Source organism: Trichosurus vulpecula, chromosome 3 (assembly GCF_011100635.1).
Source record: "Trichosurus vulpecula isolate mTriVul1 chromosome 3, mTriVul1.pri, whole genome shotgun sequence".
NCBI classification, from domain to species: Eukaryota; Metazoa; Chordata; class Mammalia; order Diprotodontia; family Phalangeridae; genus Trichosurus; species Trichosurus vulpecula.
Genome location: NC_050575.1, coordinates 304,887,446 through 304,906,412, shown reverse-complemented (window position 1 = coordinate 304,906,412; position 18,967 = coordinate 304,887,446). Strand labels below are relative to the sequence as shown.

The 18,967-nt window shown below is 40.7% G+C and overlaps 2 protein-coding genes across 2 annotated transcripts in view; one reads left to right on the top strand and one right to left on the bottom strand.

Moving 5' to 3' along the window:
- Window positions 1-5: 5 nt before the first annotated feature.
- On the bottom strand, window positions 6-11,156 carry TM2D2 (TM2 domain containing 2). Its single transcript, XM_036752397.1, has 4 exons — window positions 10,745-11,156; window positions 8,776-8,863; window positions 2,062-2,177; window positions 6-927 (listed from the first exon to the last, which is right to left on the bottom strand). Exons 1-4 carry the CDS (start codon window positions 10,975-10,977, stop codon window positions 714-716), a joined length of 651 nt encoding a protein of 216 aa, XP_036608292.1. The 5' UTR covers window positions 10,978-11,156; the 3' UTR covers window positions 6-713.
- Window positions 11,157-11,310: 154 nt separating this feature from the next.
- Window positions 11,311-18,967, top strand: part of ADAM9 (ADAM metallopeptidase domain 9) — a 99,273-nt gene continuing 91,616 nt past the window's right edge. Inside the window, exon 1 of the mRNA XM_036750369.1 lies at window positions 11,311-11,551. Within this exon, the coding sequence (XP_036606264.1) occupies window positions 11,446-11,551 (106 nt within the window). The 5' untranslated portion in view covers window positions 11,311-11,445. The remainder of the gene's footprint in view (window positions 11,552-18,967) is intronic.

Sequence of the window (18,967 nt, the reverse complement as noted above, 5' to 3'; positions counted from 1 at the left end):
ATCTCTTTAAAAACAAAATTTTAATGAAGTCATCTGTACACAGTAGATAACACCCTTGGGGCACAATGGTGACACCTTGAGGGCTGTGAACAGCAGTTTGGCATTTCGAAAGCTCTGTTCTTATAATACTAGAGGCTTCATTTTGCTTGTTCAAATCCTGTACAGCTTCTCCACTTGGCCAAATGCTTTATGGAACATAAGGATTAAGCCAGAGTTTCAGTATTCATTAAAAGCTACTTTGAGTTCCAGCTTTTGCTGAAGACAGATTTTCAGTGGTCAGTTTCATCTCAGGTATCTTCTAGTGCATGGAGCATAATAGGCCAGGTACGTTCTAAAAATGCTCACTTTGTTTATGATATTTCAGTACGTGTTCCAAAAGACCAAAGCCATAATGTTGTAGAGGGAAGGCATGCAAAAAGGTATAGAAATCCCCTTGCTGCTTATGTCTGAACAGGCATACTTATACCTTCTTTTCTGTAGATAAAAAGTTGATTTTTCAGAGCATTATTTATCATTTCCAGATGGCAACTTAAGACCTGGCTTCCAAATCTAAAGTCCAACAACATGGCCCCAGCAGATTCTCTTCTAAAAAGGGTAAAACAACAACTTAGTCTGAGATGGTGGAAGAAATTGCAGTTTGTGGAGACAAGGTCAGGAGAGAAAGATCATTCACTTTCCCATGCCACATCAACTCTCAATGAGTATAGTTCTCTTCAGTAAATGGTACACCAGTTGCTGCCATCACTAGGCATCAGCCTTCCAGTAATAAGCAAAATAAGGTCAACAAACCACCAGATCCCAAGTCCTCCAAGGGTCAGCAATTTCCCTACTGCTGTACCCGTGTGTCCCAGGCAGAAGCGATCAACTCCAAAACATCCCAGGAAGAAGGAGTAGAGCAAAGTGGTTATGAAGTAGTGTCCAGTGTACCTAGAAAAAAAAATAAAAGATTCTTTACTAAAGGAAAGTTAAAAGGCTTGCAGCCTAAAGGAAATGATAGGAAGGTAATGTTATGCTATAATAAAATAATTAACTTTGGGTCCCCCTGGTGGAGGCCAGAGAAATTATCTGTATGTTTTAAGATAAATTCTACCAATTACAGTATCATGAAACTATTAGTTCAAATAGTTACTAGCTTCTATCAAATCGAAATGCATAGGTAATTATGGATGTAGGGCTTTCTGTAATTCAGAGCTCTTTTTGACTATTTATTCTAGGAAGGCTTGTCATACCTTGGTCTAATTCCTCTAAGGCCTCTGAATTATTATAATTTTTTCAGGTTATTCTGTGATAGTAACAACTGCTGTAACATGTTCCTTCATAGGGTCTTCTCTCCACAATACAATACCACTAATCGCCTACTTTCCCTAACTGCTCTAAGATTAAGCCATAAATAAATTCATTCACTACATGGCTGTGGCCTGCAGGGCGTATTTATATTCTGAGACCCTAAGCACATGTTTTCTGTTTAACTATAAATCAAATGAGCTTCACTGGAGAGAAGCCTTCTTCCTTATTAGGTTCCTTCGGTACTATAGGGACTTTCTGGGCAGGATTTATGCCTTTAAACAACTACAGTTAGAAGGGGCCTTAGAAGTTACCTAGTACACACCCCTCGTTTTATAGCAGAATAAACTCAGGCTCTGAGAAGAACGGCTAATACTAGCTGCAGATTTCATAAATTCAGAATTGAAAGAGACTTGAGAAATCGGCCCCTTCATTTTATGAATGAGGAAGGAGACTGAAGCCCAGAGAGCAAAGTGACTCGCCCAATAGTCCCAGAGATAGCAAGCAGAAGTGCCTAAGTCCTCTGACCTCAAATCCTGCACTCTTTGTACTTACATGGTTAGTGACAGAGCTAGGACTAAAGCCTCTGACTCTCCAATTCCCAGAGATTGTTTCTCCCTCTACCATGTTGGCTCAAGGTTGAGTTGTGTACCAAAATAGCTACATCAAACTTTCAAAACTTAAATTAATGGGAAAAGTCAGGTTAGGCAATGACAAACTAAAAACAGGGAGAAAGAAAAGAACTCCAGACTAATCACCTTTCAAGGTAACACTCACTTTATACACGGTTTATTCTCTCGTAAGAAGTTTCTAGGGCCAGCACATTCAATTCCTTGCAGGGCGTAGCACTGTACCGAAGTGTGTTCCACATCATTGTAGGCTTGGCCACCAAACTGTGAAAACAAAAATAACTTATCAAACTTTAAAAATAGTACTTACTCTCACCGTATTGGGGTATAGGGTGCTAACTCACTCCCCAATTTCTGATATGTCTATTTCATATGTCCTGTATTTTTTTTACCATTTTCAATCATTTAGCTTCCCAAAGTTGCTCAGAGAATTAAGTGATAACTTCTTCAGTAATACACAGAAAGTATAAGAAGCAACATAAATGCTGACTAGCTGATGTAATGGTAAAGATAATTAATATTAAATATTTGTAGAAAAATGAATAGACTAAGCAGTATTTGTGAATTTGCAATTTTAAAGCAATTTGAGATATCCATATTTTATATAAAGACATAGGAAATCATGGAACAGAGATGCATGAATCTGAAGGGATTATTTAATCCAATGCTCTGTCTTTTTTTTTTCCAGCATTCATTTTCACAAGAGTTTGAATTACAAATTTTCTCCCCATTTCTACCCTCCCCCCCACTCCAAGATGGCATATATTCTGGTTGCCCTGTTCCCCAGTCAGCCCTCCCTTCTGTTATCCCACTCCCCTCCCATCCCCTTTTCCCTTCTTTTCTTGTAGGGCAAGATAAATTTCTACGCCCCATTGCCTGTGTATCTTATTTTCTAGTTGTATGCAAAAACTTCTTTTTTTGTTTTTGAACATCTGTTTTTAAAACTTTGAGTTCCAAATTCTCTCCCCTCTTCCCTTCAATGCTCTGTCTTTAAGCACATGAATCTGATGTCTGCTGAACTCTCAATTTTTTGTCAGTCCTAGGAATTAAATTCAAGAAACATTTATAAAAGTACCTAACATGTAGGTGGTAATGTGGACACAAAGAAAAAACCAAAACAGTTCCTTCTCTCCAGGGACTTACAATCTATTGGAAGGGTTCAACATGTATACAAATTAACACAGGGTTCATCTGTGAGAGAGCACAAACGGTTTACTAGCATTTCAAAGGAAGATAAAATAGTGCATTAAGACTACCAATTCACTGCCAGGCTTAATAATCTCTTTAGTCCTTATCCTTCCTGAATTCTCTACAGTATTGGACACTGTTGACTTCCCCTCCTCTTGGACACTCTCCCTTCCCTGGGTCTTCCTGACCTTGCTCTTTCTTTTCTATCTGGCCAAAGGCTCCTTTTTATTGCCGTTTGAGAACTCAACATCCAAGATGACACCAACTCAAAGTTAAATCCCTCTGTAATTATATATATGTATAAAAATTATAATTAGAACAAAAATTAACTGTAATGAAGTAATTCCAAAACTCATTGTACCCTCGGTACCTAACACCTGGTAGGTTCTTGTGAAAGACTGAATAATTAGAAATCTTATATGTAATTTAGTATTAAAAATACCTTAAAAATCTCTTATCCATAGAATGGTAATTTACTGTGATGCAAAATAACTTTGAGAAAGTGCTACTTTAGCAGCTCATTACAGCGTGGAGGTAATCTTGGGTTCTCCAGGGCTACACCAGCAGAACATAAGCTCTGGTAGGTTCTACTATGTTCAAGAGGCTTCTAGTAAGGCTTGGGAACAGCCTAGCCATCTATGGAAAGGAACATCATCAAAAGGCTGGGTGAATATCTGGGGCCATGGCAATTAAGGAAACAAAGAAAGACAAAACATGATCCTCAGTCCTGTGAAGACCCTTTCCATTTCTGCAGATATGGTGGAAAAGAGTTGTGAAATGGGGGATAGAGAGTATTAAGAATCACACATTTTTTAGACCATCAATAAATTTTGACTGTTGATTATCTAAATGTGAGCTTCTTGTCCACCGACCAACAGACAGACATACTGTTGGAGGAGCTGAATCAAAAGTGAGGACAGGGAAAATAATAAAGCTAACATCTATATAGCATTGACGATTTGCTAGGCACTTTTCAATTACTATCTGATTTGATTCTCACACCTGTGGGAGGTAAATGTTATTATTATCCCCATTTTGCAGTTGAGGAAAAGGAAGAAAACAGGTTTAAGTTACCTGCCCAGCTCCCGTAGCTAATAAGTGTCTGAAGCCAGATCTCAACTCATGTCTTTCTGACTCCAAGATCAGCATTCTCAACACTGTCACCTAGCTACCTAATATATGGGGAAACATGGCCAAAGAATATAGAATGATAAAAGCCAAAGATCTGTAGATTACACAGAAACCTAACTCCACTAGATCAGGAACATTTCCTTCAAGAAAACAACTGGTAGACACTGGATGTGGCAACAGGGTAACTAGGTGGTCAAGTGCATAGAGATCACTGGGCTTGGAATCAGGAACTCATCTTCCTGAATTCAAATATGGCCTTATGGCTCTGAGACCCCGGACAACTGTTTGCCTCAGTTTCCTCATCTGTAAAATGAGCTGGAAAAGGAAACATTGAATCACTCAAGCATCTTTCCCAAGAAAACCCCAAAATAGTGTCATGAAGAGTCAGACACGACTGAAATGTCTAAACAAGAAGGATATAGCAGGCACTAAATAATATATAGAACAAAATAGATTTTATTTTAATGTACAGGAAAAGACTTGTTATTGATAGGGGAGTTATCTCTGAATCACATCTTTGAATACAGTGAGATCATTAACTTGCTAAAGTTAAGATAACAATTAGTAAAAAAATAAGAATGAATAGCGAGATAAGATGCACAACTGCAACAACGAAATCCTGAACTACTTAAACACTTGAAAATAAAACATAGGAAACAGACAACAGAAATGTCATTGACACTAACTATAATAACTTTATACAGAAGTTTAAGTATTGTAAATTAAATGCCACAACAAGGAGGCTAAAAGATTGCTCTCCAAAAGAGCCTCAGTCAGAAAACATCTGACTTATTTACCAAAGAGAGAAATGGCTACCAAAGGCAAAACATAGAACAGAAAATCATTTGTAAAATCTAGTGAAGAAGGGTGATAAATAATTATGAATGGTATTGTTTCCCGGTGAGGGAAGCAGTTGGAGGGTAAAATCAGTTTAAAGGAAGCTTGGCAAGGTTTCCAACTAAGTCAAATCATTTCAAGGGCATTCCAAGATAAAAGTAGAAAGAGAGCTACAAATACAAGAAAAATGAAAAATATCTCAAAAAATAATTATAACAAACCATTTCCTCCATTGAGAACAACAGAATCACTACACTTGAACTGTAATATCACAGTAGAGAATGTCGTTAAAGAAGAGGTAGGAATGTACTAAAGAGAACAAAGACAAGAAAAGCTGATGGATTGGACCAAACATAAAAAGAGGCAATCCATGTTGGAGAGATTGTGACAGCACAATTGTGACAGCAATTAGGGTCTGAATACAGTATACCAGTGTTTCAAAGCAATTAAGTATCAGAAGGTGGAAGTTATCAAAGGCATGAGGAAAAACAAAACCAAAAAACAAACTCTGACCTTATTAATCTCAATAAAGGTGACAGAGAGAACATCACTAGTTACCTATATCCCCCACCTCCTATCTATACATAATCTTTATGGGAATTATCTATACACAAATCAGGAAGATCCTTGATGAAATAATTATTAGGAAATAAGCAACAGAGACCACATCTTTATTTCACAACTGATATAGAAAATATAAGATCCCATTGTACTAACTGTTGATTACAAAAAAAGCATTTGTTTGCTAGAACAAATTTTATAATAACATGCCTCCCACCCACATAACAAAGTCACGCAAGATTCAGTGAAAGATAAAAAAAAAATTTTATTTAACAACCCTCTGGTAATAAAGACCAGGCAATGCACAGAAAAGGAAACTGTATCCTTTCCAAAGTGCTCCCCATTGTGATAAAGAAGATCCAATAAACAGCCCAGGTCAAAGAGGAATTTCCTGTGGATGGTGAGGTCCTCTTGATGTTTCTCTTTGTCATTTATATTGTGCTGACTGCATCAAGTCCAAAAATGCTGCAGAGCCACTTGGGTTAGATCTGTAATCATTCAAAATAGTCTGGCCTATCCACACATCCAGAAATACAACTGGGATATCTTACGCCCACGTTTTCAACATGTAGTTAGACGGACAATCTAAAAGTGTGTATGTATGTGCGCGTGTGTACACATGCAAGTGTGCAAAGAGACAAAGACATATATCTATATCTATGATCTTATATGAAAGGCACTGTGGTGTAGTAGATACAGGACTGTACTTGGAAGTCAGGAAGATCTTTGTTCAAATCTAATCCTGAACACTTATTACCTGTAGGTCCTAAGAAACTTAAATTTTTTGGACCTCGGTTTCTTCATCTGTAAAATGAGAGGGTTAGATTTGATCAGCACTAAGTCTGTGAACTTATATCTTTCTTGGGATAGACAGCACAGATAGACAATAAGTTGGGCCCTGACAAAAGAAGAAGAGTCAGTGGGAATGCTTTTGAAAGGCCCATTTTTCAATACAAAAGTCTAATGATGATGCTATATGGCAGTGAGACATGGAATAAATACAACTACTTTCAAAGAATTAAAAATATGTATCATGGAGGACAGGATAAAAAAAGGGAGAGAAGGATAAACAGAAGAAAATCAGATAGAGGGAAAACCATAGTAATCATAACTGTAAATGTGAATGGGATGAGCTCACCCACAAAATGGAAGCAGAGAGCAAAATGGATTAGAAACTAGAATCCAACAATATGTTATTTAAAAGAGAAACACTTGAAAGAGAAAGACACACCTACAGTTTAAAAATAAGGGGCTATTATGTTTCAGCTAAAGTAAAAAAGGCAGAAATAGCAATCATGATCTCAGACAAAGCAAAAATAGACCTAATTAAAAGAGATAATTAGAGTTATCTACATTCTACTAAGTTACCTTAAATAATGAAGTAATATAAAAAATTTTATAGCAAGTTTCTCTGAGAAAAGACTCATTTCTCAAATATATAGGGAATTGAAATAATTTTTAAAAATAAGAGCCATTACCCAATTGATAACTGGTCAAAGGATATGAACAGGTAGTTTTCAGAAATCAAAGCTATCTATATACAAAAATGCTCTAAATCACTACTGACTAGAGAAATGCAAATTAAAACAATTCTGAGGTACCACCTCATACCTGTCAGAAATGACAAATGCTGGAGGGGATGTGGTAAAAATCGGTACACCAACGAACTGTTGGTGGAGTTGTAAAGTGGTCTAACTGTTATGGAGAACAATTTGGAACTATGCCCAAAGGCATACGTTATAAAACTGTGCATATCCTTTAATCCAGCAATACCACTGAGCTCAGAAAAAAAGGAAAAGGGACCTGTATATACAAAAGTATTTATAGCAACTTTTTTTGTGTTGTCAAAGAATTGGAAATGGAGGGGATATCCATCAATTAGGGAATGGCTAAATCAGTTGTGGTGTACGCTTGTGATGGAATGCTACTATGCTATAAGAAACGACAAGAGGGATAGTTGCAGCAAAACCTGGGAAGACCTATATGAACTAGTGCAAGGTGAAATGAGCAGAACAGGAGATTGTTGTACATGGTCATAGCAATATTGTAATAATGATCAATTGTGAAGGACTAAGCTACTCCGGTCAATACAATAAACAAAGACAATTCTGAAGGACTCGTGATGAAAAATGCTATAATAATTGATAAACTCTGAGTGCAAACTGAAGCATAATTTTCTCTTTTAAAAAAAAGTATCACATGGATGTCAATTGAAAAGTGCATGGTGGGTATGAGTAGGCTGTAAATTATAAGTAATGAAGAATTCTGAAGAAGAGTAAAAGACATCAAGAAATTATGTGATACGAAGAAAAGGAGTAGGAAGAGGGATGATAGACGGACAGCCAGCATGCTCCACTGCTACCTTCTCATTTTCAAAAGAAAGTAAGGAAGGCTTCCAGCATATTGGGTGGCCCCTCTTAGAGAGAATCTATGGGAGCACCTGGATAGGAGTTATACAGGATGGACTGGCATGGGTGGACTTTGATTTGCACTGCTGGAAGGATTCATTTGAGTACTGAGAAAAAAAATACCTAATTACTCAAGAGTTAATAGTACAGGCTCAAAAAACAGTACTCAAAGGGAGAAAACTTAATTGGTCAGATTATTCACCCTGAGTCTGAACCTCACAAGTATTTTTCAGAGGCTAACTCACGATGGTGAATGCCTTTCCTTCTACTGCCTAGTTTGTTGTCTCTCACCTGGAGAGTAAAACAGCTCTTCTTTGAGCTGTCATAAAAGCCATGTTCTGAATAATGGCTGACGGTAGGATTTGGAAAAAAAAATTAAAAAGCTTCTGTTGATTTCAAGAAGCCAAAGGTAGGGCCAAGTCAAAGGGACATTAGTTTTGACATGTGGGCAGCTTTTGCCTAGAAACTGTACCTCTTTTAAGGGAGGTTAAATGTCTTGCTTCATTTTACCTACAGCCCTTGGACTTGGGAATGTGTTCCATGGTAATATTTACTATAATCAAATTCTATTACAAAAAAATGGTTTGGATATTCCTTGGATGTCTGTTGTAATGGGATTTAAACTGCATTTTTACTTTCAAAAATAAAAGTTTCAAATGGTATCAACCACAAAGTATCAATTATTTGTGTGAGAATATTTAGGATATTCTATGTGGAACAGCTTATTAAAAACTCACCTTGACACACCCATAACCCAGTTCTTGGGAGGCAGTTGAATTTCCAACATGATCCACAGGGTCATCACATTTTATAAATTCATCAGGCCTGTAAATCCACCAGTAAAATGAATATTGTTAATACACCTTTGGATAAAGGCATTTATCTCGCATATTCCCTCATCCCAGACAATGTAAATTTCCCCATTTTCCTCCAATCACAATCTTTTGTCAATTAGACTGCTCAAAGAGGGATTAAATATACTCCTTTTGAAATATTCTGCAATGATCTGAGAGTAGTAGACAAGGTGGCAGAGTCTCAGTGCAAATTATGACCTTTCAGGATAGCTGTTTGGGATTTCACTACTGGTCGTCAAAAAGTTCTGTAACAAATTGACCTATGGAATCCTAAAATTCAAAGGAATCTCAAAGTACACTGCATCATAGATCTAGAGCTGGAAAGGATCTGTTATTTTACAGATGAAAAAACAGAGGTCCTAGGTTTATGTGACTTCTTCAAGGTCATACAGGTAGTAATTGTCATAAGCCAGATTTGGACCCAAGTCTTCTAAACACCCTCTCAACAAGTGATTATCAACCTCTGATTAAAGGACTTCAATGGCAAGGAACCCACTGACTCTAGAAGCCACTGAGTCCACTTTTGGATAGCTCTAATTATTATTATATATATTATGTTATATATTTTATATAGAGATATATATTATATATCTTATAATTATTAAATTAAAACTTACAACTTATAGTCCAAGTTCTGCTTGAGCTGAACAAATGTAATCCCTCTTTGACATAACAACTTTTCAAATGTTTAAAGAGAGAAGTTATATCCGTAAGTTACTCTTTCCCATGCTACACATCCTCAGGTCCTTCAACCAATCCTCATGCATAGTTTTGAGGCCTCCACCAATCCTGATTGCTTTCTTCTGGGTAAGTTCCAGTTGGCCAATTTCCCTAGGCAGCTAGTGGAATAGTGTGAACAGAGCACATTGGACTTGGGAATCAGGAAGACGTAGGTTAAAATTTGTCCTTAGACACTTACTAGCTGTCTGATCCTTAACTTCATTTAACCTAGTTTGATTCTGTTTCCTTATCTGTAAAATGGAGATAATACAGCACCTTAACATAGATTCTATGCCTGACGCCATCAAGGTTTTAGTATGACAATTATCTTTCCAATCCTATGGATTTCCCAGTTTTATCTTAACCCCATCAGAACATACTTCACTAGATGTGATATTTCATTGGGTGTTGGCTAGACGACAGTTTCTTGTTTCTTCCTGTTTTATTAGACATCTTCATGAGGTTGCTGTGGCCCCCAAAATCCATCTCTCATCTGGTGGCTAATCTTCTGCATCTGATGGCTTTTCTGAAGTCGGCTAGGCTGGCTCTCAGAACCATCCAGTTCCTCCCTTTGCAGGTATTCAAAATCTTTCGAATTTGAATGCTTCAAAAATAAGGGTGACCCCTGTGCCAGAAGAATGTGTAGGGGACAAAGGAAGAGATAACTAGGGGTCTTAGGGCGTTCTTTTTGGGGGGAGGGATTTAATAAGGTACTTTATGATCTCTGTCAGCAAGGACTTTTTTGGTATCTTCAAACAGCTTTGCAAAGTACGGGGCTGACTCATAATAAATCCTTGAGAAATTAACTTATTCAACTTTCCACAAAGAAAGTCTCTCTCTCTCACCTCGCCCCCCCCCCCCATTTCCCCTTCTCCAAGGGCTTGCCCCAAAGCCAGGACCCTACCTGGCTCTGCAGACCTGGACAGTGCACCAACACCCCTAAAGTAAGGAACCCCACTCCCAATGCCGACAGCCCCACGCATCACCTGCCCTTCCTTGCCCGGGGCAGGAAAGCAGGTGGGGTCTATCGGGTCACCCTCCTCCCCGGCGGTGGCCGGAGGACGGACAGGGTCCAGCGCATCCTTTTCCAGCCGCCCTCGCTCCCCCGCCTCCCGGAGCCTGGGCCGCTTACAGAAAGGCGCAAAGGATGACCGGAGAGCGGGGATCCGTGTACGCCAGCATCTGTGTCTCGGGGCCCTCGAGGCGGGCCGTGCCCGCAGATCCGGTGGCCAGGGCCTCGGGTTCGGCCGTGGTGTTGTACGACAAGCTCCGTGATACACAGTGCAGCAGCAACAAGTTTCCCAGCAGCAACGCCGCTTGACCGCACAGCAGCAGGTAGCTCACCGGGAAACCCCCCAACACCATCCTCCCAGGGGGTGGTCGCCGTCACCCGGCCGGCGTTAGAAATCCAGGCCCCGGCACAGCTGAGCCTGGAACTCTCGGCCTAGGCCGCCTCGCCGCAGCTGGTAGGAGCCGCACGAGCCCGCCTATCGCCGTGAGCCGGCCAATGGAAGCCCTCACTTGGGCCGCCCCCGCCCCATTTCAAGGCTTTCCAGAGGCGGAACCTCGTGATGGACACTCCCCTATTGGCCGTCGCGGAGTCTCACGTGAAAAAGAAGAGCGGAGAAAGGAGGGGAGGGAAAACGTTCAGAGCATGGGGCGTGGCCCGCTAAGTGGGCGGGGCTCCCTGTTCCCGGCTTAGTCCCGGAGGGGCTTGGAGCCGGGATCATCATGCGCGTGCGCGCGCTGCCTCTAGCGCTCTGGGTCGGGTCTGGGGTGATGGAGGAAGCGGAGGCGACGAAGCAGTGAGCGGAGCCCGCGGAAAGAACCTGCATGGATTTGTTCTCCTGCGTCTCGGGGCGCCGGCGGCGGTGGCAGCGGCTGCTGGGGCTGCTGCTGCTGGCCAGTCTGGGGCCAGCGCTGGAAGCGGCGCAGGCAGGTGCGTGGCCCCCCAGCTCCCTTTGGGGAATCTGGCTTGTCCCTCTTCTTCACTGAGGGTGCGGGGGGGGGGGGCAGGGGGCGCGGCGCGCGCTGGAACCTGGGCAGGGGCAGGAGGAAGGGCTGTGCTTGGAGCAGGCCTTGGGGTCGCTGGGTGGGAGCCATCCCTTCCCGATGTCCTCCTCCATTCTCTAACTTCAACCCTTCCTTTGCACCGGGCTCCCCCTCCTTTGGCCAGGCTTCCACCGCTCTGTACCCCAAACTCTCCCCCTTTACCCAAGACTTCTACTCTAATGTACCCCAAAATCGCCCCCCACTTTAACCCAGGCTTCCACCCCTGTGTACACCGAGCCCCCCTTTACCCGAGGCTTCTAATCCTCTGTGCCCCAAACTTCCCCCCCCGCCCCGCTTTACTCTAGGCTTCCACTCCCCTGTACACCGGGCTCTCTTCCCCTTTACCCCAGGCTTCCACTCCGCTGAACCCCAAACTCCCCCTTTACCCCAGACTTCCACTTCTCTGTACATCGGGCTCCCCGTCTTTACCTTAAGCTTCTACTCCTCTGTACCCTAGACTTCGTCCCCCCTACACACTTTACCCCAGGCTTCCCCTCCTCTGCACACCGGACTCCCCCACTTTATTCCAGGCTTTCACTCTTTTGTGCCCTGAGCTCCTTCAACCCCTTCACTAGGAGCTTTTATCCTACACTCCTTCCCCACTTTACCCCAGGCTTTCACCCCTCTGTACCCCGGGCTGCCCCCGCCCTTTACCAGGCGCTTTCCCCTGGCCTCTCCTCACCCTTTTATCCCAGGCTTTCAATCCTTTGTACCTTGGGCTCCTCCCACCCGTTTACCCGGAGCTTTAGCCTGGACTCTCCATCCCCCCCACTTTACCCCAGGCTTCCACCCCTCAATACCCTGGGTTCTTCCCATTCCTTTATCAAGTGCTTTACCCTGGGCTCTCCCTGCCCATTTTACCCCATATTTGCACCCCTCTGTATCCCGGACTTCCCCAGCCCTTTACTTCTCTGTACCGCGAGCTCCCCCAACTCCTCTCCTGGCCCCTCCCCTTTTACATATGCCTACCTCTGCCTTCCTTTACTCGGGATCTCGCCTTTCTTTTTACCCCAAGGATTCCCCTCCAGCTTCTCCCCTCTCCACACAGTTCTCAGCTCAAGGCCTTTATTCTTCCCGTGCACCCCTTCCACCTCCTCCTCATCTCTTCTAGTCCTGACCTCACATCATCTGAACTTTCAAGGTCAAACCCCGAAGTCTGTGAGTTTAGTTTAAAGATATGTAAATAAGGACACTCCTCTCCCGAACTGGTCCTGGTTCCTAAAGCAGAGTTAATGCTTTGGGATATTGTCCTGTAGATGGGACTGATGATTTGGAGGTGGGACCTCCATACAAATTTACTAGTTTAGGATGTTAGAGACACTAGAAGGTAGAATAAAAAGACCAGGTGTAGTTTACTTTACTCTCTTTTGTCCTTAGTGTTTCTCTTTGGATTTTAAGTGCCCAGTTTCTATAGTTTAACAATCTTTTTCCTTCCATATATTGACTTTTGTCTCAGTTTGAGATCAGTCAGCTCTGAGAGTTAGTCATTGCCAATCATGCCCAGGCTTCTTCCTGGAAAAAACTCTACTTCTTTAGTCATTGCATCAAATTCCTTATGTGCCTGGAAGAAGTGTGACTGGGTTTTGTTTGCTTGTCTTTTTGTTTTTATCATATCACAATGTGATGGAGTGTATTTGCTGCCCTGAGAGTTTTATGGTGGTGCTAGAAGCTATCAATGGAGAGCTGCTGACCTTATGGAAACTCATAACTTGTGCTTTTTTATCCCAATCGTTACACTCTTTTTTTGAAAACAAAAAATACTGAATTTGTTACAGTCTAGAAATTTTGGAGCCCTGAGTATTCCAATTAAGCAGAAAGTCACCAGTTCATTTCTTATTATTCATTTCAGATACTTCAGAAGCAGTTGATAAGGTAGATAGAGTGCAGGGCCTAGAGTCATGAAAATCTGAGTTCAAATCTGGTCTCAGACACTTACTAGCTGTGTGGCCCTGGGCAAATCTGTTTGTCTCACTTTCCGCCTCAGAAAAATAAAGGTTATAGTACTAGGGATGGTGTGAGTAAAATGAGACAGTATTTATAAAGCATTTAACACAGTGCCTGGCATATAGTAGGCACTATTATAAATGTTCATTCCCTTTCTTTCCCCTCTCATTTTACAGATGATGAAATTGAAGCTTAGAGAAATTAAATGACCTTTTTTCAGAGTTGCACATCTAGTTTAAAGTCTGAGGTGGGATTGGAACATAAATCTTCCTGACTCCCAGTTTAGTTAGTGCTCTGTCTCCCTAAACCAGGCTACCCCAGGGTTGGTTGGGGCAAGGTTGCAAAGACCTTTAAATACTAACTAGACTATATTTGATCCTAGAAGTAATAGAGAGCCTTTAGAAAATGATGATACTTAGATTGATAACCTGCATGACTAGAAGGATGGGAATGCCCTTGACAGAAGTAAGGAAGTTTGGAAGAGAGGTGGCATTTGAGGGAAAGATGGATTTTGAACATGTTGAGTCTCAAGTAACAGAAACTTCTCTTTAATTCATAATTTTCACTTTTTGTAGCAGTGATACTGTTAACTGAACTTTTACAATGTACTTATTTCAAAATTCCATTGTAACCAGTTTGAACGTGGTTTGGGGTTTGTTATAATGCAGTTTTATCTATGACTTTGCCTAAGTCGTTGTAAAGTAATAAATTATCTATGACTTTACAGTAACATAGACTATATCTTTTTCTAATATTTTCACTAGCCTTATAATAATAATAGCATTTATTTAGCATTTTAAGATTTTCAAAAGACTTTACGAATGTTTATTCATTTGATCCTTATGAGATAGGTGCAATTATTATCTGTATTTAACAGATAAAGAAATGACTTCCCAAGGTCACACAGCTAATAAGTAATAAATCTCAAAGTCAGTATTTGAACCCTGGTCTTCCTGATTTCAAGTTCACCACTATTGTGTCACTAAGCCACTTTTCTAATAGGATTTGGGGGGTATATTTGAACAAATATCTGAAAACTAAATGTATATTATTAGAATAAGGGATCTGGAAGAGAGCAGTTTAAAATAAACAACTTAAAAAAATAAGTGTGAGTTGTTTGTGATAAGTAGTATCTATTGGTTATCTTTGGTTTTAATGATACATGGTAGAAGAGCGCATTCATTTTGACGTGTTTGTAATTGCTTGTGGCATGACTTTATTTCAAAATGGAAATGGCCACAACAGAGTAGATGGGTAAAAGGCTGACAAGGGCATATTTATTTTTAAGTGTTTGATTGTGAAAAGCCTTCCTTATTGAGTAATTCATTGTAAGCTAAATTCTTTGGAAATTAGTCGCACCTCAGATTTTGGAAGGAAAGCTGTGTGGGTTTGTATTTTCCGCTGCCTATTCAGAGATGCATTTTTATCATGTGACATTTGCCTCTTTGGTTCTGCTAGTAGTTTTTCACAGAATTGGAAAACACTTTGAAGGTCACCTAGTCCAACCTGCTCCTCTCCAACATGCTCAACAAATGGTCATTCAGCTTTTGCTTGAATACCTCCAGGATAGGGGAACATCTTACCTCTTGAGCCAGTACAATAATCTTTGGAATTCTTCTTTTTGTTAGGAAGTCCTCATATAAAGCCAAAATCTGCCTCATTGCAACTTACATCTGTTGCCCCCAGTTCTACTTTCTGGGACAAAAAGCTTGAGCCTACGATGTCTTCTGTATGACAGCTCTTTTTAAAAAATTCATTCATTCCTAACATCATTTTTGAAAATTTTGAGTTCCATCCAAGTTCTCTCCCTTCCTCCAGCCCCTCCCTGATCCATTGATAAGGCAAGCAATATACATGTGAAGTTATGCAAAACATTTCCATATGACAGCTCTTCACATATTTGACAGCTGCTGCGGTATCCTTTTTTACAAGCTAAAGACTGCATGGTTCCTTAACCATTCTTCATATAACATGATCTCACTGCTTTCCACCATCTTGGTGCTTCTCCTTTGGATACTCTTTGTTTGGTAAACTTACGGTTTGTCCTTCATTCTTTAAGAGGATCATGACTTTGAGAAGGTGATGTCATGACTTGCAAGTGAATTGGATTTAAGTGAAGCAGGGCTGTGCAAAGTCCCCAGCCTCCCTCTCTCCTCAGGAGCCATCTAGCTTAAAAAGGGCAAGGTCTCCCACTGCATCCTGGGCCATCTCCAATTGTCCTGATCTATATCTTTCGGTGGGGGGTTGATTGATGATGAGGCTAATGACTTTGCACAGCCCTGCCTCACTTAAATCCAATTCACTTGCAAATCATGATATCACCTTCCTGATGTCATGGGCCTCTTCGAGAATGAAGAACAAACAACAATCTGTGAGTGGTAGTAGCTTCCCCACTGGGGACCCAACTGGCCAGTTCCAGTTGGTCAATGCAGCTCCTTCCTTCCTCCCTCTCTTCCTTCTTTCTTTCCTTCCTTCCTCCCCCTCTTTACAGCCTTCCCTCCTTCCTCCCTTCCTTCCTTCCATCCACTCTTCCTTCCTTCCTCCCTCCCTCCTCCTTCCCTCCCTCCCTCCTTCCTACTCCCTCTGTCCACATGGGGAATCATACCCTTACCTGTAGGTGCTCTACCCAAAGGAATATAAATTTTGATTGCTCAGATTTACCAATTCCCTTTCTAAAGTGGTATTCAGGATTGAATACAATGCTCTAGACCAGTCTGACCAGGACAGAGTACTATCACATTCCCCTTCCTGAACACAAAGCCTTTTTCAGTGCAGCCTAATAGCATGCTGTTGCACTAGCTGTTTGGGGTTCTCCTATCATGTTGTTGATATGTTGAGCTTGTAGTCAACTAAAACTTCCACATCTTAATTCAGAGAAACTACTCTCTAGGCAAACTTCTCTCAACTTGTGCTTGTGAAGTTGATTGTTAGAATTTAGGGGTTGGGTTTTCTATTTATCCCAGCTGAATTTCACTTTTTTAGATTAGTTTTAGACTAATCAATCAACCAGTATTTATTTGGTGTCTAATATGTGCCGGAACCATGCTAGGCACTGGGGTATAAAGACAAAAGTAAAACAGCTCTTACCTTCAAAGAGCTTACAGTTTAGTTGAAGAGAGGCAGCATGCGTGTATACAACTATAAACAATGTGGATACAATCTAACTGTAGGAGGTAGGTAACTGCTGAGCCTTGAAGTTTCGTGGGAATTCTAAGAGGTAGAGGTATGCAGGTAGGACATTCCAAGATTGAGGGTGGAGGAGGGGAGGGAGACAACCAATACAAATCCAAGAAGTATCCCATGGGATCATCAATTCTTTGGTCAGTTTGGGATGCACTGTCTTCCTTAATGCCACCTCTAACTCATCCCCAGCTGCTTGCTAGTAGTGTCTTCCTCTCTGAAATTACCTTCTATCTACTTCCCTCTACATCTTGTATATATACCTAGTTATTCATATGCTGTCTCCATTAGAATGTGAGAACCCTGAGGCAAGGAGAGTTTTTTCTCCTTTTTGTATCCCCAGTACTTAGCAGAATGCCTGGCATATAGTGAACACTTAATAAATTCTTGTGCTTGAATCCAAGTCTTCTGACTCTTAGTTTAGTTTAGTTCTGTTTTTTTTTTAACCCTTCATTATCTAGGAAACTTATCAATCCTTGAAGTAACCATTTTTTAATTGTACTAATTAGGCAGACATTGGTTTATCAAATCCAAGAATGAAGAGGAATATTCTAGATTATATGTTCAAGAATTAAGAGGAAAAAGCTCAAGGTAATTTGAAAGCCTTTAACTTTTCCGGTAGTATATCCTCAGGAAGGAAATAGCCTTTTCCCTCTGTTATCATGTGACTAAGGCTATTACTGCCTAGTGAATAGAAATCCATTTGAACTGAGGTAGTAAATTTATCTTGGCAAATGAAAATCAACTTTAATCATGCTGTATTACAAAGATTACTTGTATCCATATCATTACCTCATTAGTAATATTTGTTTAATATCAGAGTCTGAACTTGCCACACTTACTCATAATTAGATAGCTGGATAAGACCTCCATCTTTCACAGGAGAAGTAACACCAGTCCACTAGAGATGGTGGGAAAGAGCCTCAGAAAAAAACTGATGTAAGAAGTAAAACTATTTTGAGAATGTGTAGAGAAGAGAGTTACAATATTGTAGCAAGAGTACTGTTTGTAGAGTTGGAAGACTTGGGTTGCATTCCAGGGTTGGATGCTAATTAGCCATGGAATTGACAGAAAAATTGTTACTATGATGACAGAAATTGTTAGTACCAAATGTAATATTACTTGCCACTCCCTTAAATGAACCTTGTAAGGTCACAATTTCAGTAATGTCGTTATATTCCTACTCCTAAGATTTGTTCTTAACTAGGTTGAACTCAACCACCCCCCTAGGGTCCCCCACCCGCTCAGAGAGTCTGCTGTGTAGGGAGCCCAGCTCAAGCTGGATCTCAGCTTCTAATGCCCTTGCCCCCTTCCTTTGAGATTCATGTCATGAAGGGCAAAATAGGCTTTTCTTGCTTGGATTGTCAAGGGCCACTGGGGTGTCATGACCAGCCCTTGCTACCTCATACTGTCTCCTCCCCCTCTTCTCCTAAAACTATAAGAACTTTTTCATGGCTCTGTTTGGGAAATCCCCTGGACATCCCCCAGGGTGGCAGGTCTGTTACCCTATTATCTCAATTAAAGACATTCTATTCCTCAACTCATGGCTTTGATTTCTTTCAGGACTTGACAAGATGTGTAGCAGCTTCCTTTACCTCTGAGTCTCAGTTTCCTCATCTGTAAAACTGGATAATAATGCTCCATAGGGTTGGCAGGAGAGTGCTTAAAGTAGCACAGAAGTGCAGTGCTTCTAGTAGTATGGAAATATTGCCAGTAGAAGGACCAATAAGGAATTTGCCACAGTATGAACCCAATACCATTCTATCCTTTAAATTTCTCTTTTGTCATTGGTTTAGGGTGGGAAGTGAGGATTGAGAAGAGAATCTGCTTGATTTATATAAAGTATCAGGAATTGTTAAATATAAAAGGTTTCTTGCATAAGTGTGAAATAAGGAAATTTAAGTGTTTAGTACTGTTTGGGGTTGCTATTTTGAGGTTAATTTGTACTTTCCCTCAATACACTAATTTAGTTTAAATTGTTTTAAAGGCTTTCATTTGCTTATGTCCTTCGAATTGCTTAAAATTTTTACCTACTAAGATTTGTATATCCTTTAGCTTCATGGTATGTTCTGTCTTGTTTTGAATTTATGTTTTTGTTCAGTATACATTAATTGAACATTCACTATATGTAGGCAGGAACTGTACAGGCTGTGAAGAATATACAGTAGCTAACATGGAT

Coding starts and splice junctions, on each gene's coding strand:
- TM2D2 (XM_036752397.1), bottom strand. CDS start 10,977: ATGGTGTTGGGGGGTTTCCCGGTGAGCTACCTGCTGCTGTGCGGTCAA. Junction 2,178..8,775: donor TGGGTTATGGGTGTGTCAAG/GTGAGTTTTTAA, acceptor TTGTTTTCACAG/TTTGGTGGCCAAGCCTACAA. Junction 928..2,061: donor GAGAATAAACCGTGTATAAA/GTGAGTGTTACC, acceptor TTTTTTTTCTAG/GTACACTGGACACTACTTCA.